Source organism: Cyprinus carpio, chromosome A16 (assembly GCF_018340385.1).
Source record: "Cyprinus carpio isolate SPL01 chromosome A16, ASM1834038v1, whole genome shotgun sequence".
Taxonomy (NCBI): Eukaryota; Metazoa; Chordata; class Actinopteri; order Cypriniformes; family Cyprinidae; genus Cyprinus; species Cyprinus carpio.
The window spans coordinates 20,083,914-20,108,693 of record NC_056587.1 but is presented as its reverse complement, the minus strand read 5'-3'; the positions used below and the strand labels follow the sequence as shown (position 1 = coordinate 20,108,693).

Genomic DNA, 24,780 nt, shown 5'->3' with positions numbered 1-24,780 from the left:
TTTGTTAGCGCTGGTTGTCAATTTTGCATACGTACTATTTAAGCAGTTCATTCATGTACTTAGTAGTTTTAATTATAATTAATTGCGCATCTCTACTCCTTTGGTGATTTTCGTGTCATACAGGGATATTCTGGAGTTATTTGTAGCTTGCTTTCTGTTTCTTGCTGTGTTCACTCTCCAGCTGTAATATTGCATTGTTCTGTCCATGACAGGAAGTGTTTATTAGTTTTCTGTGCTGGCCTGGTCCAGTGGTGGTTGTAATTATCTCCTGGACCTTTATCGGCTTGGCATCAGGTGTCATGGAGAGGTCAGCCCCCCATCCTTGGCACTTTGACTGAGTGAATGACCTTGCCGTTAGGTGCTGCTTGTTAGCGGCGTTGAACCGTTTGGCTTGAGCTGAGCACTAACAAGCTGCAAGTCCAGATGTAGCAGCACTAGAGACCAAACCGGTGATGGTGTCCAAGGACAACTGCTCAGAGACTCTGCTTTAACTCTTCAGCCGGCGCAAGAAATATCACTCCCTAATGCTGCCGCAGCTTGAATCAATACAGCAATGCCTGTTATGTGGATCCAGAGATACACTTGCCATGATAAGAGCAGGCCTGAACTCCGGTACTGTACATCCGCTCATATATTTACCACAGGGATGCGCTCTGTTATTTCAAAGTGGCCAATAGATCAAGAGGCAGGTCTCTGGCTGTTCACTCTCAGCAGTACATGAAAGTATTAGGAATTTTGATATTGCATTAAATCATGTTAGTGAACCCAATCGTTTAACAATTAAATTGAACCTGTCACAAATGTGGTGGGATTTAATAGACTAAATTAATTCACCATTGCAATGATTAAATATGTAAGGGAATGTTGCGATAAAGCACAATGAAATGTAAGCATAGATGCATGTCATGTCCTATTTATTCATACAACTGTGCAGCTCGCTTATAGTGTGATGATATGAAGCCATTTGTGCATTTAGAGATTGAAAGAGAGAGTGTATGCAGTGATTCACTCTCGCTGTTTGTGAAATTACATCTCACAGAAAGTTTTCTAATTACTTCGTAAGGTATATAATAAAGAAATATGAATTGTACCTCTTCCTTCAGCATTATAATTATTTTACCTGCACCGGACCGAGATTCAGATTGTGCCGCTGCATGTCATGACAAACGTTTCATGGCAGGGTAAATATCAAACTTCCCAAAGCGATTATTGGCAAATAAAGATCGGAAGCCAATCAGTCGGAGCTCCCCTAGTTGGTACTTAACAAACCAATTAAAATCCACTTTAAAGACAGTTTATAAATAGCTCCAGTATTGTTTTGTGTTCAAAAGTTATATTTTATTTGATCTAATGAATTGATTTCATGAATTGTTTATCAATGCAAAGTCATCACAAAATCATACAGATTTGCTAATATTGTCCAAACCCCCACTTTTCCAAGAGCACTTCTGATCGAAACTTAAAGGTGCCATAGAATGCATTGATATCATATTTTAAATTGTTCTCTGATGTCCCCAGAGTGTGTATGTGAAGTTTTATCTCAAAATACCTCACAGATAATTTTTTTATAGCTTACTGAAATTGCCACTTTTAGGGTATGAGCCAAAATGCGCTGTTTGTGTATGTCCCCTTTAAATGAAAATGAGCTGGTGCTCCTGCCTCCCTTCTCAGAGGAGTGCGGAGCTTCAAGAGCTCATGCTCGTGGGCACACCACCGGTGTTACGGTTTAACTGGTGGTGACCGTGTTAATGACCTCAGATTGCTTCCAAACGCAGTTTTTAACTACCACATTCCTATTTACAATCATTCTGGTAGCATCAGTGAAGACTGAGACAATAGTAGCTTTAGCAACATTAGCCTTACAGAGAGCCAAGAAGCTCGTGATGCTTACTTTGTCTGCAGTCTGGACGTTTGCGTATGATCCCTCTTTCTAAGCAATCTTTGCACAACTCCAGCGCTGAACTGACCCTTGTTTGTGAGGCAGCCCGGCATAAAATGATTAGCACAAAGGACTTTTCCGTGTTTTTTTTTTTTTCAGAACATTTCCTTCGAAAATGAAATGTAACCACCGTGTCCTCAGCGGTCTATGGAGACTCCTGTGTTCGTTGGTGCATCCTGACACAGACATTTTTAATGGCTGTTTGGTGCTGACATTGTATCTCCAGCAGCTACAGCAAGAAAACACAAATGGCGGAGGGCTGCTGCTCACTCAGGGCTGTGTATATGCTAATAGGGCAGAGAGCGTCTCAAATGGGCGGGACTTTCCCGAGTATGACATCATAGTCTGGAACTGCTCATGTGGTGAAACTGTTTATGATTTTTTAGGATTATAAAACAATGAGTGAGTGGATTTTTACCATTATAGGCTGGTTGTTTTCACACACTGCGGCCACACAACTGTGTCCAAACACCTTATAAAAGTAATTTTTGTATTCTGTGGCACCTTTAAACTAAGATAACCTCACAATGGTTTGTAGAAGTAGGAATGTGCACTACAAATAATTTCACTGATGGTTAACATTGTGTGTGTTTCCATCAAACAGGAAAAAATGTACAACGCTGACGGCAAAAAAAGCCGCTGACGGGCTGAATGAAAAGGCAAGTTCAACTCTCTGCCGTCTTGATTGCGCTTTTGGACAAGCTTGTTTTTGTAGTTCCTTATTAGGTTATCGGTCATCTGCTGAATGCATGCAGCGATTTGAAAGCATGCGGCAGCCTCCCGCTCTTTCTCGTGAAGCCAACAAGGAAGTGACTAAAACTGCAATTCATCGACTGGCCGCTAGAGGCTGGCTGCAAAAGAGAGTCAATCCCATAGACTCCCCTTGTTTTAATGCACAACTTTACAGCAGAAAAAAAAAATGTTTACAGCCTGGTACAAAAAATGATTTGGTCTATATAGCTAATTTTGCCCTTTGACAGCTGTGAGGGGGGTGAATTTTTTTTTTTACAACTCATCCTTTTGAATTATATTAAGACTTAATGTTCTGCATAATTAAGGGCGTGGCCACTTGAGTGACAGGTGGATTACTGCTGCTGATACTGCTGTCGTGCTAGGTGGGTGTGGCTTCAGCAACCAGCTCCTGCCTCTTTGCCCATTTTCGATTATCCGGGAGTGACGCACGGTGATGCACTACCAAGATGGCCGTCTCCGCCCACTTTGAGCTTCAAAAACGCTCTTCAGAAAACTACGGGTGACGTCACGGACACTACACCCATGTTTTTATACAGTGTATGTTTGAAGGCAGTTGTCTGTCATTGAGTACTTTGTTGTAAAGATATTGTAGAAAGGCTAGGGTCAGTGCTTTTTATTGTTGTTGTTGTTTTATTTTTAGTATAGACTTGATCCCAAAATACAGGTACTTTTGGCATCCCTACATGAAAGAAAATGTTGTCTGCGTGGTTATGTAGTTTGGCTCAATGTGAGCTGCCTGGTGAGTCCTGTCTCATCAGTCCATCCTATCAAGCACACGGTGTGTTTTTTCTGTCTGTCTGTGCATGATGAGTAGTGGAATGTGGATGAGTGCAGCTTAAATTGAGGCAGATCGCCCGTCTATAGGACACCGAAGGAAAGTTTCTTATGTCTGCTCCTGATATTTTGTTAGTTATTCCCTAAAGTTTTTAACAGGTGACATTATTGGGTTTCTCTTTTATTGTGGTCCTTTTAAAAATGGAAGACTAGAAGAATTGGCTGAGTTTTTTGGGGGGAATGTGTAAGGCCCTTTCCATGCTTTTTATTAGATAATATAAACTGTAGCCTTAGCGCAGCATCTGTTTCAAGAAGAGCACTGTTATTACCTCACTAGTGAGAAATGTCATGTAGCTTTTAAGTTGCTAGACTATTTTACTGATAAAATTGTCAGAGTAGTGCTAACAACATGTTTCTGTGTGCAAGTATATTTAGTACTTTACTTTTTAGTTCTTTAGCTGTTTGTTTCCCTGAAAATGATTGCACACATTAGAACGTTTTTCAGCCAATCAGATTTAAGCATTAAACAGCACCGTAGTATAATATAATAAAAAAAATAAATAAATCTGCATTTCACTTTTCTATTATGTCTGCCATTGAATCCTATGACTATTACTGGCTCTGTAAGATTTCTTGTGACGGGGCACTTTGAATAAGATAATATGCATTTTCTGCAGGTTTACATGTTGTATTGCTGACATTATTTGTCAAGCTCAACCGTTCAACCCTATTACCTTTTTTATTACTTAAGTTATCGTAAGTGAAAGTTATCAAACAAATGTTTTTTTCTTTAATTTGTGCGAAAAAAGTTTATCAAGAAGTACAATCAAACATTTTGAACCAAACTATGTAACCCCTACTGAGTGACCACTTCATTCAGGCTGAATTTGAAGTAATTTTGACATTTACTTAATCGCTAGACAATTAAAAAAAAATGTGTTTTAATTTTAAAACTGCTTGAAATACTGGCTAAACTGCTTTTTCTTCTTGAAATTTTGAGAATAGTTCTCATTTAGGGTCATTAATTTGCATGCAAAATTGCAACACATAGATGCAGTTTGGAAAGGCTGTATTATTTTTATCAATTTTGTGTTTGGGTCAAATTGACCCCCATTGGATTTCATGCAATTTGCCAAAAATCAAGACTTTGAAAAACAGCAAAGAGTCATGTAAAAAGCAGAAATCCTTTATTATAGCTTGTCAAGAGCATAAAATATGAAATGCACAAACTCGAAGTTTACATGAAACTGAAGACTTGTCTTCTGAATCATCCAAGGACCATTCACTGTTTCTATATCTGAGTTTCACAGTCAAAAGTCTTGTCAAAGCTTGTTTTTGGTTGTTGGTTTTTTCTCCTTTTTGTGTGTGTGGCAGCATTGAGAAGTCTGAGAAATCCATTTTACCCAAGAGTTTAAGAACCAGACCTAACAAAAAGTCAGAGAAAGTACAAAGTGATAAATACTACTTACACCAAATACAAATAATGTTAGATACTCTCCATACTTGTAGTATGTAGTTATGACAAGTGATATTTTTTTTTTTGTGCACCTAATTTTGAACAAAAATGTCAAATTGACCACTAACACAACAGAACTAACAAAATAAAAATAGATGGGAATTTTTCACATTTTATATTTTTAGTCTGACAATCTATAGTAGAGGTTTTCTGTTTTGACGTTAATCTTTAGTGTTTTTTTTTAATTTTTGGCAAATTGCATTAATAAACCAATGTGAGTCATTACACACATTGACCCATGACACAAAGCTGTACCCAGTATTTTTAAAACACCAGGATGGTTAAACTCTATTTATATTTCCCAAAATTTTGATTCCAGGCTTTCAAACCTCTGAATATGAAAGTCTAGAGTTTTAGGCCCTGTTCTGTAACCTGTTTGAGTGTTCAGCTGGTGGTCTGGCAGACTGACATGGAAACAGATTGATTACAGTGGATCTCATCCCAGCACCAGCGTGAGCGTTTGGAAGAATAGATGCAGTTCGCTTGATTATTGGTATCTGCACACATCGTTGAAAGCAGCGACCCTGAACTTAATTCAAGTTTCCAGGGATCTTCTGACATCTGCTGATTCACTGAGCTCATGTGAAGGGAGGTGAGAGAAGACAGCGCTGGGTGAGACGTGGAGGCTACAGGCTGAAAGCTTCAGGTGTGCGGCGGTTATCGATTAAGCGGGACCCTACAGGGACAGGCACTGCCAGCCATGTGCGCTGCTCTAAGATTAGACCCACAATGTGGCCCTTAGATAAGCTTATCTAGCCCACCGCACCCCTCCGCATTGAATCTAACAAACTTTCCATTTGGCCTGTGCTGTTCACATGTACAGCAGGTCAGGGCAGGTGTGTTCACCCATTTGTAATCAACTTGACCAAATAAAATCTGACTCGTGATGACATGGTGTTTTGTCAGGTCAGCTGGACTCTTATGATATTATTAGCTTGAAGTGCCTCCTGAGATTTCAAAATGTTTCTGAACTGATGTGGGTGTCTGACTAAACTATTTGTTGGGTAATGAAATTAGATTTTAAATTTGCCTTGATCTTTTGGAATATAAGAGGTCTTTGTACCATTAAAATGTCCTGCAAGTTTCGTAGATTAAGACGTCCCTCCCCATTATAAACGAGCCATTTATTTAATCAAGCTCTAAATACAGCTCGTTCTGGATCCATGGTAAGAAGTGACGTCACGGTGCGAAGTGAAGTTCTAACCATTTGCATATGACCGCCTCCAGCACAAGACAACTACGCTCATCTTTCGTATCGTTGTCGCGCCGCGCGCCCTCACAAGTGTTCAGTCGACGGACAGCGAGTGGGTCTGTGTACAGGAAAATTACAATGCCACGCAGATGTGCTCAAACATATAAGGTTTTATCATTGCAAGAGCCATCGCTTCGAATGCATCACCCGCTACTGAACAGTTACACTCAATCCGCAAATGTTCTGGCTGGGGGTGTTAATAATTGATCCATAGGCACTGTCGTTAGCCAATCATAACAGTGGGCGTTAACACTGAACTCTTAAAGGGGGGAAACAACCCAAAAACAGACTGTTTGAATCAAAGGATGAGAAACAGGGTGGGAAAATGTCATAATTCACTACATTTTAAAAGTTAAAAAAAAAAAAAAAAAAACTGTAGTAATACTATAATTGCACCTAGGGGACCATAATAATAAAATAAAAAAACCCATGTCATGACCCCTTTAAATTATGAGGAGTTTTATAATGGTATATATAAGAAATAATTGACAGTGGATTGTTAAATTATTAAAATTTTCTTCATGCTCTGAGGTGGTAATGCAGCCACGGCATTGAAACCTTTTAAGTGGCATTAATTTTTAATAATTCACTGTCAGTTGTTTTGTTTTTTATTATACTGCAGTTAGCATATTTTAAGTTGTTTTTTTTTTTTTTTTTTTTTTTTGTTTTTTTTTAATAGACGACGACTTAATGTTCTTTCTTGGAGCTCACTTGGATCTTAGAAACAGCTCAAGTTTTCATTTCTAGTTTGAAAGAATCACTCATGCTTCTCTTAGTAGTTAAATGCAAAATAAATAGAAAACTTTTGCTATTTGAAAAGCAACACTTTTTTGGCAGTTAAGTTGTTTTATTTCATTTGTTCCAAAAAATTTTTTTTTAAGTATAGTCTAGTTTATATATGATTATATTATTTATTAATATTTTGAAATTTCAGTTATTAGCTTTTATTTCTCTTTTGCTTTGTTTCGGTTTTGGTAATTTTAGTGTTTTTTATATTTATTATTATTATTAGTATTTTTATTATTTATTTATTTATTTATTTATTTTTTGTTTTACATTTATATTTTATTTTCTATATTTAAATGAATAAATAAATTTTTTTTTGTTTTAGTTTTACAATACTGGGTAAAAATTTGTGAATTTTCTGTGTGGTTTCCTAGTCCTCCATACTGAGTCATGTTAAGTCAAAGTTTTTTTCCCCTCTTCTGAAGACTTTTTTTTTAATAGTCTTTCTTGCACTTCTTCCTTAGAAACAGCCCAAAGCCATCATTTCTAGTTCTAGTTTGCTAATGATTTTCTACTGAATTAATTGGAAACGTTTCAAATTGCAAATAGATAGATGTATTTGAAATTGGTTTAATTCATATTTAATAATGCAGTCAAATCTAGCGAATACATTTTATAAGAAAAAAAAAAACCTAGTTACTGTTTGGCAATGAAATTATATAATTAGTTGCAAATTTAAGTGGCTCTCCAAGTCCTTCATATTGATTCAAGTTAAGTCATGTCTGTCTTTTAAATAAAACCCACATTTTTCAAATTGAATTGAATTTGACTTTGGCATTTGACTGTGATCTGACAAAACTCCAGCAGTTTTACTGTAAATCCCTAGAGGATTCTTGAACCACGGGCTGGGAAACCTTGAGAACAGTCAGACACCTGAACCCCTCGCTTCTAATGCGCACCTTAAGGGTAAGCTAATCAGTGAGGAATCACGATCCATTTCCCGTTTGGTTTCTCAGGGGACGTGGCCCACCATCATGACCCTGGCAGTGTTCCCATCTTCTACTTAAATGGCCTGATTTATTAATGGTCCCTGATGCCCCCACTGAATGTGTCCTGTCCAGGGTTTTAGTAGATTGCTCTGCACCTCTCTCAAGGCATAATTAATCACAAGAGCAGGAAGATCAGCCACAGTGACTAGCAAGTATCTTCCGGGAATCACGCCACTGTGACTCCAGAGTCAGATGAAGGGAAGCAGTTAAAGGTATGAAGTCACGTCCCAGGGTGCCACTGATGTCTATATTTTTTATCACTCTTATGTTCATTTGCACATACAGTAAACCTGGCTTGTAAAAATAAGGTTTCTTGTTATTTTCGGACCTTGAGGAATCATGGAGATTTCTATGAATTTTCTAGGTTTGCTCAGATCTAAATCCACCAGGTACAAACTGCTTTTTGCAAGGACAGTCTGTCAGTCTCTTTTTAGGAAGTATAAATGTAATGACATTTAAAATGCCTAAGAACCAGTAAATAGAATTTATACAAAAAGAAAAATCCAGATACAGAGAGTAATTCTATGAAAAAAAAAAGAACTACCGTATAATGTAAATTGCTCTCCTCTCCACACTGACATGTTTTGAAAATTGTGATTCATATGAGTGTAAAATGTAAAAATTAGCATTTCAATTGTTGCTTAAAGTGGATCATTGCAGACTGAAAAATTGATTGTCAATAGTGATCGAAAAAGTGGTGCCAGGCAGAGTGTATTTTCCAAATTAGCATTGCAGCTGAACAGCAGCAGAGCACTTGAAGTTGCACTTTGCCAGCACGTCAACAGAATTAAGCGCCATCTGTCAGATTATGAAAGGCTGTGAACTGACATGTCACAATCGTATCACATTGGATAATTAATCTACAAACCAGATTTGCATTTCCAGAATGAAATGGCAGTGCTTGCATGGCAGCAGAAGAATCGTGTTAATGTTTAGGGAAGTTTGGATTTTAGGCTTTAGTTCTGGTTGAAAAAAATGTGATGTTCAGCATGTGTCATGTATTATGTCAGCTGTGTATGAGAATCAACACAAAACTAGACACTTCTTTGCAGTGTAACAGTCAAGTGACCAATTGTAATTTAATATTCAAATAAAATAGGAAATCATTATTCAAATATTTTGACGCCGTCTTTCCTGTCAGTTACATTTTGAATATATATATTTATATGTATATATGTATAGGGTTGTGACGATAGTATCCTGTATCGACGATAGTCAGAGATATCAATGATAGCAAATGTCTTTGTCGATAGTCAAGACGATATTAGGCTCATTCTTGTATTAATGTATTAAATTATAATAATAATTATTATTATTATTTTTATTTGGCGGCCTATTATAATTCGGCTATCAAATTGCCTCGCTATTTCACTTCAGCACCGAATTTCACACACATGCACGCAAATGAGGATTAGAGCCAGTGAAGGAGTCACCAAGCACAAACAGACGTAGCCTACATCTGCAGATATAAGGTATTTCCTTGCACTTTAACAAGTAATCTAAACGGCCTATATATATACAATATTTATATATACAATATAAAGAGCCCTCACTAACTGAGTTTAATGCCACAGTTATGTTCTGTTGGGGTTGCTTTGGGCTCGTCATGGGGCGCACGGTCCGGAGCGATGTATGACTGATGCATCAGTTCAGTTTAACCTTACTCCAAATATATGAACTTACCTGTTTCAAATACTTTTATATTTAAAGTGTTCGTTTATGTCTAATATTTAGTGTTAAACTGTTGGTCTTTAAATGAAATCTAAATTTGACTGATTTTGCAGAACATTTAGACTGATAACTTCCGTGTGCAAATGCGGCAAATTTGTCACAGGACGCGCGGTATGACAGTTGTGTCCGACTATATATGAACTAGCTGTTTTTAATATAGTATTTTTATATTTAACGTTAGTTTATCAGTATGTTTGAAAGTATATTTTTTGATTATTGGTGATTCCATAGACTCACTCTCACACACCTGCGCGGTTTAAAACACTAAATAGTTGTGCTTTGACAAGTACAGAGAGTCTCTCTCTTGCTCCACCCATGCACGATAATATCGTGTATCGTCGATCTCACAGGCTGACGATATGAAGATTAGAAAAATGACCATATCGCCCAACACTTATGTAATTTTGTGTTTGTGCTAATTTTTAATTTTTTAAGCATTTGCATTTAAGCAATTCAGTTTTTTTTTATATTTTGTTATTTTTTTTCATGAGAAATATGTGTGGTTTTGGGATATTTTTTTTTTGTTTTTTTAAGTAGCCCATTTGTCTGCTTGTATATTTGATCTTGCATTGAAAATGGGCCATTGTTAATTTAGTTTTGTATAAATTTAATTTAGGTAACAAACATTGAGTAACAATGCATATGAATGTTGTAAATTAACCTTATTGTAAATTGTTTCCATATCAATTCAGATAATTTGGTTAAATCTAGTCAGCTACAGTCTTACTTTGACGACCCTTCATTGTCTCTCAAATGACATCATGTCCACTAAAACCCTTTTGAACCAAACTCTTTTTCTGTTAAAGTAATACCGTAAACATTGAATTTTGAATAAACTTATTGTAAAGTTCTACCAAAATGTTTATAGACATCGACGCAGTTTCTAGTAGTAAAGATGCCAAGCACAAAATTAGTAATGACATTATAATGTAAAACAAAGACAGCAGCTATTATAATGGCTGTTGGCTAATGCTTGTTAGAATCTGCTTCTCTGGAGGGCCATATTTCATCCAGCAGGCAGCAAGAAGGCACTACTGCATAAAATACTTGGTGTGTTTAGCGGGTTCCCGCTTAATTGACTACTTGAGATGATGTTCATGTTAAGCCACGTGATTCATTGTTGTGTTTGTGCTCATCTAAAGTCCAGATAAGATACAGTCCTTCTGCAGACGAAAAGAGGCCCTTTTTGTGCCTGTTGTTGCATCAAACAATGAGGACTGAGCGAATCCCTTTCCATCCTAGCATGCCAGAGCACTCGTCCTTGTGCCAATGTAAGTCGTATTGAATCTTCTTGTAGCGGCACTTGAAATCCTACCGGTAATTAGAGGCTCGCCAGCCGTTCTTTCTGCAGAACAAGTATGAAATTTGAAATCATCCGCCGTTTGCAGATGTTCTCCTGGACGGCGTTTGTAGGAGCGAGCAAGCTCATACATTTCCTTCTGTTCTCCTTTCTCAGCCAGCAGGAGGGGTAGGGACTGCATGAAATGTAGAGGGAGTGCCATGGTGACATGCCGGTGCATGTGTTTTCTCGCTGTCTTATTGACAGATGCATGTGTGACTGGAAGCAAACAACATATCGAGCTCCCACGACTCGTCCCGCGTCGGCGAGGCAAGCTAGCTAATTTTCTCCTCACGAGCAGCTGCATAATAGGATCTGGGGCTCGCTTTGTTTCGTGTTCCACCATGCATTGCAGATTAGCTGCAATTAATCTTAGTTAAGAGAGCCCTGTGAGTGCCTGACACCCTGATGCAGCGCTGCCACCACTGCAGAAAAGCAGAGGGCAAAATAAACATCAGCCTGCTTTATACGAGTCAATATCTTGTGCTCTAATGGGACGTGAGTCGACCAAAGCAACCCTTCATTTGACAAATACATCCCATCATTCAAGCTGTTTTGTTTCGCCCCTCCTTTTACTTCTGTTTCTTTGCACCGCGCACCTTGCTGGTCCCACTGGATTCTCCTCACGGACTGTCTTCGGACGCAGGTGCTAGCACCCATGCCTTCCAGTTGCCGTCTCATGAAAAATGGTTTTATTATCTTCCCATCGACTTTTGAATCCACAGTGAGCTTGACATGGAGCATCTACTGGGGACCTTTGCTGGGGTGGATGCCATTTTTCTTGGGTCTTAATTAAGGATGTGCAAAACTACTTTTTGAAATCAACTAATTGGTCTTTTGGCTGGCTGCAGGTTCACATCTTGGTTGGACATGTGACATTTCTGTAAGACACATTGTAGATTTGGGATACAGTTCTTCAACACTGACTTTTGCACATCTCTGGTTGCAATTCTAGATGAACAGATTTTTTTTTGTCTAAACGGTTGACACCAATATCTGTCCCTCACAGCTTCATTTTATTTGTGTTAAATTAAATATGGTGTTTACCCTGACTAATGTCCACAATGCTCTAGAGTGAGGTAATGCTGTTGGCCTGCTGTCTCTGTATTAATTCTCGTCATGGTTTGTGCTTAATGAACCAGGATCCCGTTTTTCCGTACTGTAGCTTCATCTGGTGTTGGCAGACTTGCTGGGTGGAAGCAGTGACGCAGTAGATTGTCACGATGGGAGGGATCTTGTTATTCCAAACGGAAGAATGGTGGGTGTCAGAGGGCCCAGTGTTGACCTTTGTTGGTTGAACGTGCACAGCGGTGGTTTCAAATCATCTGGTTTAATCTCTTTTTTGGATAAAGCCGGGGTTTCAGATTGCCCATTTTGCAGTACCATCACGCAGGCCACACTGCCGTATCAAATTAGAGAATTGCAGCTTTGGAAGGCTGAGACGCATGCATAATGCAGATCTCTATCCATTTGATTGTCACCGATGCTGCCTGAAGGAGCCGTGGCATTGTCTTTCGGTATGGTTGTGACTTATTCTTAAGGCTCACTGGGAGGGAAATGATGTTGGAATTCATGATGATTATCCTTGGAGGTTCTGGATTTACTTGTCGGGCTGAATATGGTTGTAATTTGTCTAATCATTAGCATGGCTATTATGGTTATGTGAGGCATGAATCTTAGGCTGTGCAAATTTGTAGGTATAGGTGAAGCTGTGCGTAGTGGTTGTAAGTCTTGGGTGAACCAGTATAAATGGATATTATAAACTTTCTTGCGTTACAATAAATACAATAGTGTCAAACTTTTAGTGCAGTTCCATCTTAAATTATTTATCATAAAATCTCTCGTTTGATGCATTTTCTTTTTCAACTGGAACTAAAAAGTTTCTGAGCAAATTTAGTTTTTCAAAAAAAATCTGATATATTCAAAATCCTTTTTAGCAGCCGATACTGAGTACTGATTTCTTGTCATGGTGATCGGCCGATACCAATGCCGATTCTGATGCTTCAAGCATTATATAGACGGTTTCATCGTGTGCACGCTCCTGGCCCGAAGTTTAAATTCCGGTCTGTGTTTGTTTATCAGTCTGGCTATGGCGCTGGCTGCAAACGCAGTTAAAGTTAAGGTGATGAGTAGACTGAAGTTGGGCTCAGGTGGTTGTGCTGTGGATGCATTTCCCATACATGCATTTATTTGTGGCACCCTCCACGATATCAAAACTGATGGATTTTCCAAAAGGCTTCGTTGAATAAACATGAGCATGTACGGCATGTTTAAAAATCAAAACGAGGTGTGGGTGTTTTTATATCACTGTATTTCTGAAGGAAGACTATCTTTAGAAAAATTTCAGTGTCATTTTCATTTCATCTTGAATGCTATATGCCTGATAAAGCAGCGTTTGTAAGCTCAGCGCGCTGTGTGTACAGCCGTTACTGGGGAAACCTGTTTCTCCCACTTTAAAGCACCTCCTGCTGGCAGAGAATAAATCTGCATTTTCAGTAAGTCCGTCTGATACATGCAGCAAACATATTTTGCTTTTCCTATATCCATGGGTCGGGTAATAGAAAATGCATTCTGATTACTTGGGGGTGGGTTGCAATAGGTGAATAAAATAAATCATAAATGATGCAAATATTAACAATTTTTTTTTTTTTTTTCATGAGGCAGGCAATTTCGTGCGTGTGTGTTTGTTCGCCTGATCGGGAAGTTGCAGACAGAAATGGTGACATTCCATTTCTGCATGTTAATGCTATTGAGTAGGCTATTATGGCCAAAGAAGATATTTTGTTTTATAAATAAATGTTAATATAAAACGGCCCACAATCAGTGTGTTATGTTACCGTTATCCCTTACAGCTCCGATGAGGTTTTGTTCTGTCCTCCACGCTGTGACAACTCACAAAAGACTAATTTTTAGGCAAACAGCACAGAGAGCCACTTCAGAAATGTGCCACGGCTGGCTGATAAACACAAGCATTGACTAGAGCGGTCGGAATCAGCTCTGGTAACAGTGGAGCCCAACGTACCGCACACGTGTGCAGTGAGGCGCAGATCAGCTCTAACGTCACTGAATCAGCTGTTTTCATTGTTTCTCGAAACGTCATTGCATTTCCAAACCGGCGATGACATTACTGTGGTTTCCATTCATTTGTCCCACGCATCATGTACAATCGGTTCGTGTGATCAGCCAAGTGTAGTGAGTACCGATCGAGTCATGAAATATGATTATCGGCCGATACCGATCTCCGGTCGATTGATCGGAGCATCCCTAATTTTTTTTTTTTTAATTCCATTTTCTTTTTTTCTACATTCAAGTCATTTTTTTCCCCCATTTTAATTTTTTATTTTTTTTTATTTTTTTATATTCGGTCAATATAATTGAACCCAAGCAGGGTATTGCTGTTGGAGTGCCTGCAATCGACCATCTTTTCAATTCAATTTTCAGCTACTCTTATCTGACATGATCAAGAACATCTTGCCTCGCTGTGGCTCCTCAGCTGGTTCTTGCACTACGGCGAATTGGTCGTAAATCAGATGCATGTTGTGAGTATTTGGAAGCGTGTAAGAACGCATTACAGATGGGCCTGCGGTGCAAAACATGCCCTTGCTGTTTGATTTTATATGCTGCTTCTGTTTGGTAGTCCAGGCTGCTAATGGACGTGCAGAAAAGAGTTGAATGAATAATGCTGGCATTATACTTCATGTCTTCTAGCCTACGGCTCAGTCTATCAGCCCTGGCCAATAATAAGCAATCCATTTGCAACTCCAAGCCTTGATGAATTACAATGTGTTCCTGAGCAGTACATGATCAGAGAAGTGGTGGATGTGAAAGCATGCAATTCCAGACACCAGTTATTGCTCTAATGCTCGACGGGCCTGTTTGCCTAACAAAATTCATGGTTGCCCTGACACTAAGAAATCAGGCGAAAGGCAATAAATTATTCTCCAGCCTCATACAAGCTCTTATTAGCTTTGTCACTCTACATAGAAGGCCCGTGTTGGCCTAATGGCGGATTTCGTCAGGGGAAGAAATCAAATGTCACCGCACGTCCAGGTAATGACGTCTTTGCGTTCTATGCGGCTTGTGTTTCACACTCGAGGGTTGACAGCAGAACCCAATGTATCATGAAATTAATGTTCCTTCCCGTGGTGGCGTAACAGAGTCTTAAGTAATTCGGGTTGTCGGGGGTTTGACCCTCAAGTCCCTCAAGTGCCGGTTGCACACAAAAGCCTTTGAATTATACAGCCACAGTAAGAACCTTTTGCCGCCATGACTATTGAATGCAATGCATTGCAATCCCAGCTTTCCATGCTAGCCTGGCTTAAATGAGACTTGTGCTTTCTGTGAAGACCAAGGGAGTGAGTTATCGCCATAAAATACCCCTGTTCAAAAGGCATTTATGCATAGGGAACACCCTTGCTCTGAAGTGTTTTCCATTTTGTTTTGAAACTGACGACTGATGCATTTGCATCCCATATTAGATGCCGGATTTTCCCCCAAAAACAACATTGAGTGTGTTACTGGAGATGTAAAAGCCATTGTGTTCATTGTTGCGACACAAAGTCTGTGTTTCATGCTTTACCTTGCCTTAGGTGACTATTTTAAAAGTTGTGTAAACGTTTCCTCGTCCGCGCCTCATTTAGCATGGGTATTTTTAGAGGGTTTCATATGAAGAAATTGTCATTGTGAGGCTTCCATGGGAATGCAAATGGCATCTTGTGCTGAATGTATTGCCTCATACCTATCAGCTTTTACAGCACTGTAGGGATTGTTTACTATGGCAGAGCTGTCTTTCCACTAGAAGCGGGGCCATGAGAGTGTTTATTTTGAGACTTGAAGATTTGAATCGCTTGTTTGGCTTCAATCTAGTTCTTTAAAACGTCGCCCCCTCATGCATTCGCTTGGAGGAAGCCAATCAAGAGTTTCGGAACAAATTACATCTCAGTGTCTCATTCATATTCACCGTCGCCTGTCAGGACCTAGCGGTGATGAATTTAGTTGTTAGGCCTGGTGGGCACGCTTGAATTTGCCAAAGCAAATGCTTGCACTGAATTTATTCCACGCATGCAGCCCCGGGACCGACCGCTGGATGTGTAGGCTGCCAGTCACCTGCCTTCAGAGGAGTGGAATGGGATGGGCGCGGAATAGCAAAACAAAAAAAGGTTTCGCCGGTGCGTCGTTCCGCACTATTGGTGGAAGTGCTCTTCTCGGAGGAATATCATCTGCCGCTGAGTCCCGAGAGTGCTGCTTGAAGCATGGAACAGAAATGAAGAATAGTTCTTCCACTTTATTGTGCTTTTATCAAGCTGGCTCTACGGCACAAGAGCAGCTGTGCTTTTAAGGCAAGCCAATGTTTTGCATTATGTTTGGGTTTTGTGCATGCTTTCCCGCATGGATTAGATTGAGATTTCCGTCTCCACTGGGAAATATTATGGTGAAGGGGTCTCATCTGATGTGGCTTTTTTCTTAAGCCAACAACACCAGCTTTAGACTTGATTTTGTCCTTTGTAAACACGGGCACTCTGACTGAGGCATAATCCTCTTGATATTTGATGAGATTTTGTTTGTTTGGTGAAATATTGTGTCTGTCTGATTTGCAGCGTCTTGTGGCTCTAGTGACGTTGTTATGGCTCTGGTCAAGAAAGCCTCAGAAACACCTCTCGAGTGCTTTCCAGTCCACAAACAGATTCAGTTAGTCCTGAGTAACAGTTGTGTGTCTTTGGATTATCTTGTTTTGTGTTTCCAAGACTGTAATAATGCTGGAAGGCACAAGACATACTCTATGCAAGCTGAACAAAATACTTCTAGCCATATGCAAGCAAGTTCTTGTTTATTGTTGCGTTTTGAAATGTGTCAGAGTTTCCAAGTGCACACAGTTTTCTCAACATGCATGTGATACCAGTCAATCTCTAGTGTAAATAAAGAGATATGTTCAGTTTTCTCATTTAGGTCAACTACTATAATAGCAGAGCAACCATTTAAAGAGAATATCGCTCAACAGGTCGACTTGTTTATATCTAGTTGCCAGAATTACACATCAGGGTTACTGACCCAGGCTATTGAAATTAACTCTATTGCTCCCTTGACTACTTGAGAGGTTTGTTACCACCATTAGCACACATAATTATGTTCAACAAGACTTGCAACATGTTGCCTAGAATTGCATTTGCAGATCTGCGTTTGAGTAGAGCGCTGTCAGTCCCATCTTCTGTCTGGAGAAAAAACATGGCGCTCCAACAACTTTCTGTTGTTCAAGGCAATTTATTTTTTGCTTTCATCCAGAGGAACTGGGATCCCATATAGTGTCAGAGTGGTGACAGCATGTCAGGATCCTGCTCTTCAACAGGAGGTGACCCGACTGTTTCTCATCCCACGGTTCTCTATCCTGCTCCACCAACTGCCTGGAAAAGCTGGAACAGGCAATTAAACTTTCCCCAGTGCATGGATTTGAATCGACTTCATCCGAAAGATACCCACTCTCTTAAACACTGTCTCCTGGAGTGTGTGTGGCACGTTTGTTTGCTTTCCAGTAGGGTTTATTTATAAGCAGCTACATCTGAGTCGAGGTGTGGAGTCTGCCTCGTTTGTTCAGACCGATTCATCTGCGCCTCTCCTCTCCTGCAGATGTGACGTTCATGCTCCTCCAGCCGAAAGTGAGCTGTCCCTGTGTAAATCCTTGTTAAAGTTCACCACTGTCCCCTCTTCACCTGGCATTCTGAAGAGCTGCCATCTCTCCCCATAATCTGCTGCCCTTCTTCTCTCTTTTTCTGCTGTCTAGCTGTGCCAGATCACTCGAGCAAACTTGCAGAGGCTTGCAGTTTTTACAGACAGTGCACCTAAATTTTGTATTGAGACTTATCGGATAAGGATGTGGTGTTCATAGGAGGTGTGCTGGGGTTTATTAGCTCTGTTTGCTAAGGCAAGCATCTGCATAACTAAAGTTCATCTGCCTGGAAATGTAGTCTGACTGCTGAAAGCATGGTTTGACAAATTTACAGCTCATGTAACACTTGTTTGGAAGAAAGAATTAATGTAAGCGCTTTAACAGAGATACAAGCTTCATGTTTCTGCTTTTAAACTCTGTAATACCTTGTATTTTAAGTGGGTGACTATAAACACAATTGTACTTTTTTTTTTAATTCAAATTTTTTTATTTAAATTTATCATGATTTTTATTTATTTTTTAATTGATTTAATATTTGTAAGCTTTATAATACTGAATTATTTATTTACTGCATTTTAAAAAAATCTGTTTAACAGTAATCAGTGATAGATTTTTATGGTTGTGTTTTCACATTTTTTTTGTCATTTTTATTTATTTTATTTACAGTTGATTTAAACATGCCTAATCTCTTTTAGTTGCATTTTTATCATATCTGTGCAATAACTGGATGTAGGTGAGTTATAATGGAGCATGTTAGATGAAGCTTCAAATAATGTCAAATCCATCAAACACCGTTGGGAAGTCACTGCATCCGTATAGTGCTTTTGGTCAAATGAATGTGCACTGGGCAAGTCTAATAATTGGGAATCCACCCAGCCATTGTCCTGCCAGTATCTCACTCTTACGCTCTCCCATGATGGACCAGCCTGAAGCTTTTTGCTTTGACTAATGTTCTGACTCATTTCTCATAAAGCAGATATAAACTCATCTTCTCTCTCTTCATCTTTTCCAGTTCAATACCAGATGGAGATGATGAGGAGTCTCCGGCATGTGAACATCGACCATCTCCACGTCGGCTGGTATCAGTCCACGTACTACGGCTCTTTTGTCAGCCGAGCCCTGCTGGACTCGCAGTTCAGCTACCAGCATGCAATCGAAGAGTCTGTGGTGCTTATTTATGGTGAGTCTCATTAGTTAATAACCCCAGATACACACAGTGCATTCACAGGCTGGAATCAGCCGTGCGTTCAGGATTTGACCATCATTTTGATATTAAAATGTGCAAAAATAAATGCTTTTCAAGGTTTTTTTTTTTTTTTCGTAATACCAATTAAATTTACTCTGCGTAGTTTGGTTTTAGTTCAGGTATTTGTTTTTAATCTAGCTAGCTACAGTTTACACATTTTGTCTAGGATTTCTTTTGAAGCAATTCTCATTTAGAAATTGTTAGGACATTGGAAGTAAAACACTGAATTAAATGTGAGATTTTTAAGTAGAAAGACTGATAGTACAACATACTTCACACATACTTCAATTGTTTTCTATTAAAATATATATAAGTCACACATCATATCGCTATCTGCATGTGGATTATTTTCTCACAGACACAAATAAGCCATAATAAGTTGCTGTCTTGAGGACTGAAATGTCTTTGTGGTTGTTGCTGAGCTGGTAAAGCATGATGCTAGGTCAAGTGTTCTATACACCAACTTGCAAAATGAATGCCTTGAATGCAATGCAAGTGGCATCGGATAAAAGCGTCTGTCAAATGTGTAAGTATAAAGTGCATACACACAGTGTTGGGTTAAAGGTGTACTCCGGAAGTGGAGTATTTTTCTGCCCTGTATTAAACACATGGTTCACAATTCCGGCTGCCACACTGCCGTGCCGCTCTTTATATTTAATCATGCCCCCTTTAAATCCATCAATAATGCAAGATGATATATTAAAGGCTAAATAAAAATCTGCTTACACCTCTCTGCATACCGAGGAAAGAAGTCTTGCAGTTTAGACAGTTTCAGTGTGAATTTAGTGGATCGGACACTTAAGAAAACCGTTTTGACAGGAAATGCATTGTGAAATCTTAGGTGCTTTTAATGCACCTTTTCTATTTTTAATGCATTTAGTAGATGCTTTTATCCTAGTATTTATATAAATCGAGTTTTTTTGCATTAATGAGTCCATGCATTCCCTGTGATTCGAACCCATGACCTTGGCATTGCATGTGCCTTGCTCTATATTTTAAGCTAGATCTGAACATTAGATTGGAGTGAAACAAAAAAACAAAATCTTGCACTTCAATTCCAAAATCATTTTGTTTGTTTGCATTGGCTTCAGTTTTAATATGGTATTATTCAAAATGTCCACCCGGGACTCTAGATGGACGTAGCTTTGGCAAAGGAAGGACATTTTAAGAAGTGCGCAGGACCCCTCTGCAGGCTGGATGTGAGTGGCAGCTCTGATAAGGCCCGTGTGTACATTTCAAAGCCTTTGACAACTCTCTGACAAGCACATTAATTCAATACAACTGGCTTACTAAAAGCAAAGGTGAGCTTTTGTGGTTGGCGCAGCTTGATTATGAAAACTGACAGCACCTGCAGTCGATGATTTCTTTATGAAAGAGGGGGAAAAGTCTTCTCTGAGTGACCTCCTGCTCCTCGAGCCTGAGATTGGTTATCCGGCCAGTGAATATAAATGTCTTTATGGAGCTTTATGGCGCTTAACTCTGTGACCTTTCTCTTATTGTTATACACCTTGTTCCCATTTCAGTTGAACCTTTAAAGGCATGTACTGCTTATCTAAGCTTTTTCCTCTTCTCAAAGACATTATTCAAAGATCATGTGCTTCTCATGTTTAATAATAACAATCTCGAAACTTAACCTGTTTCTGTTTTGGCGGTTTAAAATGCACCACAGTAACTATTAAGGCTGGATGATGTAGTGAATATTCACAACATATTTTTGATTTTGCTTGATATATTTAAGCACACTGTAAATATTATAATTATTTTAACGCACATTTTATTTGGCTGTTAGGTGAATTAGTTTTGACTGGTTTGACTAGTTTTTTTTTGCATTTTAAATAAATGTAGTAGTGAATGACAACTGACTGTTCTGGACACAGTGGGCAGAAAAGTGTTTTTTTTTTACTTTTTTGTAAAATTCAATTGTTCATGATGAACCAAATAAATAATATAAATTCTAATATTCATTGATTTAACATCTTCAAATAAAACTTCATTTGATATGAATTATTTAAATTGCTAATAATATAAATTATAATTTATTTATTACCTGAATAAATAATATAAATAAGTTTTGATGTGTGTATGTATATGTGTGTGTGTGTGTGTGTGTGTGTATATATAATATATATAAATATATATATATATATATATATATATATATATATATATATATATATATATATATTCATAATATTATTATTATTATATTATCCATTTAAACAAGTCATATCAAAAGTTAGTATGCTTCACTGGAAGATGCTAAATAACATTAAATCATTTTTATATATATATATATAAAACAAAGGATTTAATGTTATTTAGCATCTTCCAGTGAAGCATACTAACTTTTGATATGACTTGTTTAAATTGATGATATAAATTATGAATTCATTCTTTATTAAAAATAAGTTATAATAGGTTTTATTTATTTATATATGGATGGGCTGGCTATTTATGCAGACAGCTGAACTCAGTGGTCTCAGTGACTCTTGAACTGTTTTGGCTCACACAAACACATCTGTATACTGTAATGTATTAAATAAAATGCCACTCTTGTTTCTAGAAAAAAATGCATTGCTTCACACATTCTGTGTGATTTCTCGCATCTTTCTAGCAAAATTGCACCATGAAAATGGTGCAGTGTTTACATGAAATATGATTAAATGTGCATCATTGTACATGCATGCTGTACATGTATGAATCCTAATATTCCGGTGACGTTTCATCCCATGCTTTCTGCAGCACTTTATTTGGCATGTGTAATTGGCTTGTTAGTTTCTCACAAACCTTATGATCAAACCGGTTTTCAGCACCTCAGATTCATCCATCCATCCATAAACCCATTTTAAATGTTTCCCATCTATTCCTTATTCTATCTTTGTATCTATATTTGAATCTATTCTTGTCAGCTTGAAACTCCTGAAAGGCCAGCAGCATTACTAAGCCTTCACGTCTTCAGATCAAGCTGATGTTCAATCAAACTGCAAGCCGAAGACCTGAAATGCTTGTTTCTCAAACTGCAAACTCTGATCTATATGTGGTCTTATTGCTGTCCACTTCTCTCTCTCTGTCCTGGTTAAATCCAGTCATCCTTCTTCACACGAGACAGCAGATGCAGACAACAAAAGCCTGCTGAGTTTCTAGGGAAAGCGGTTTCTTTTTGAAACCAACACTGGACTTGTAGAAAAGTGTACTCAATATTTCAACAGCTCAAAAAAGGGCATTGTATTGCCATTTCCACACTTCATTAAATCACAGAACCATTCTGAACAGAGCTGAGGTAATAAGAAATGTTTGTGTGGTGCCAAATTAGCAGTCATTTTGTAAGGATGAGGTGTCACAGCGGTTTCGGAGTAGACCGGAGTGATGCTGTGTGCAGGTAAAGACTGAATCAAAAGCCATTGTTTCAAACAGGGATTATAATTTTCAGCTTTAGTACTGTGCTTCCTCTGTGAGCAAAAGTCAAAGATAAACGCCTATTAAAAATATGATTCCTTTTGAACACACTTTTGAATAGTAGTGTTTGTTGAATGTGATTGAAGGATTCAAATATAATGAAACATAATTATAGGTACATCGCTCAGCCCCAGTATTGATGGAGTCTTTAGTCTTTATTGCTCGAGAAATTGTTATTCCTTTGTCCTTTTGAACCATCAAAAATAATATTGTGATGTACTTATGCTGTGTATAAGCTTAGATTTGTTGCAGCTTTATCTTTATATATGTCACGGTCATTCATCCTTTTTTATTTTTTATTTTTTATTTTTTTAAATCACGTCTTCCATTATGTGCAACACATACATATCTGTTAATATCTTGAAATGTGGGCATGTTGTACTAAGTTTAGCAAATATTTATTTTTGCCTGTTTTAAGAGGAATGAAGCTCACCTTGACATACATTCATTTGTTCAGGCAATCCAGAATGCACTGAAAGAAAAAATCCATCCAGTATGGCAGATGAAGCAAAATAAATTTTGATTATGAATATGCTTGTCATTTAATAGCGAAAAACCATTATTGCTAAAATAGCTATTGTGTTCAATATTTGGGTGTGCATTATTATTTTAAATCATTTGCTGACAGACATATGTTAATCCCCCGAATTCCTTTATTTTTCCCCCTGAATACCTTTTCTTTTTTTCTTCGGAATCCATTTTAATGTTTAAGTGATCAAAAAACATTAATTGATTAATTAATTAATTAATGGAAATAATAAAACATACAATTCAACAACAGTCTAGTGCATTTAGTACAATAAATTGTACTAAATAAATAAATGTACTAAATTGTTATTAAATTGTATACATTTAATTTTTTTCTCAAACTCAGTTTTATTTTTCCCAGTTTCATTTTTTTTTCTTGATTGCATTTTAAAGGTCTAGTTAAATTTTAATGATCAAAAACCATGTGTAATGAACTCAATCCATAAGAAGAACTTAACGAATTTAAGTTTTTTACAATAAAAATTAAATGTTTTATTTTTTCACAAATTCTGTGTTTTAATTTTTCAAATAAAGCCATAAAATATTAAAAATTGAATTAATCTTTTAAAATGTAATCAAATGGAAATGTAAAAATTCATTTTATTTTTTGCAAACAAAGGTTAAATTTAGATGTTTAATAATTTTTTTTATTATTATTATTACTGCTGCTGCTTCAAAAAGTACATTCTACTCTACAATAGTAATATGTTTAATATATTTGTCATAAGTTCAAGTTAAACTGTGTCTCAGATGAAATGGTGACATGCTGGTGAAGTGACTGAGAGTCAGTGTGGAGATGAAGTTCATGTGTTCATGTCCTCATAGTGAGACGGCAGATGCTGAAACCACTGAGCATCACATGTGCTTGAGGTTGTGTAGTAGATACAGATCATACAGACTTCATATCGACTGTAAATAGTCATTTTGCACCTAAATATTCAGACATTAGTCCATATCATGTTTTAAATCATTGTTAAGCACTACTTTTGTTCATTTGTTTATTTATTTGTCCAAAATGTGAGATTCCATGTCATTCCGTGTTATACAGTAAATTCCATTTTTGTGACTGGATTCTGCTGTTTTTTGCGTTGTGGCAATCATAGGCTCTTACTAATATCAAACTCTGCTGTATGCACATGGATATGTGAATCTAGCTTACCTTTGTGATGTGTTTTCACTTCATAGATCCTATAAAGACGGCGCAAGGCTCTCTCTGTCTGAAGGCCTACAGGCTGACCCCCAAACTAATGGAGATCTGCAAGGAGAAAGACTTCTCTCCGGAGGGGTAAGACTCTGCTTCAGTTCCTACCAACTTACATGCTTCATTCCATTTCCTTTTACTTCCGTCACTTCCTTTTCCTGTTTCCATTAATCTGTTGCTAATGGGAACCTTCTTGAACGGGCACACACAGAAATGTTTATCTGTCACTAATAAGAAATTTGTTAGGGTCTTTTATTGGTCAGGATGGGGATTATTTAGGGGATTTTTTAGCACTGTCTGCCAAAAAAACAAATGCACAGAGTTTACAACCTCACTGGCTTCTCGGCAGATGGTAATTGATTTTGAATTGCTGCTAGACATGAGTCTAATGGGGGAATGAGCGATCAGGAGAAAAACACGACATGAAGTCTTTCAATCGGTGACTGAAGCGCTGTAGGGTTAGCTGCAGGTAAAGAGGCTTCTTAGATGCATTAAAGTCAACACCAGTCCTATTTGCTTTATTTATGTGTGTTACAGAGCTTATTGTGTACTATTCATGATCTTTGAACCCTTTTCCAAAACAGTTTTAATCTTTCTGCGTGATCTATC

General features: G+C 37.9%; 1 protein-coding gene across 1 annotated transcript in view; it reads left to right on the top strand.

Annotated features, from left to right (window-relative positions):
• The window catches only part of LOC109056986 (eukaryotic translation initiation factor 3 subunit H-A-like), a 54,140-nt gene that overhangs the window by 15,083 nt on the left and 14,277 nt on the right, over window positions 1–24,780 (top strand). Inside the window, exons 3-4 of the mRNA XM_042773198.1 lie at window positions 18,753–18,920; window positions 24,156–24,255. Of these exons, the coding sequence (XP_042629132.1) occupies window positions 18,753–18,920; window positions 24,156–24,255 (268 nt within the window). The remainder of the gene's footprint in view (window positions 1–18,752; window positions 18,921–24,155; window positions 24,256–24,780) is intronic.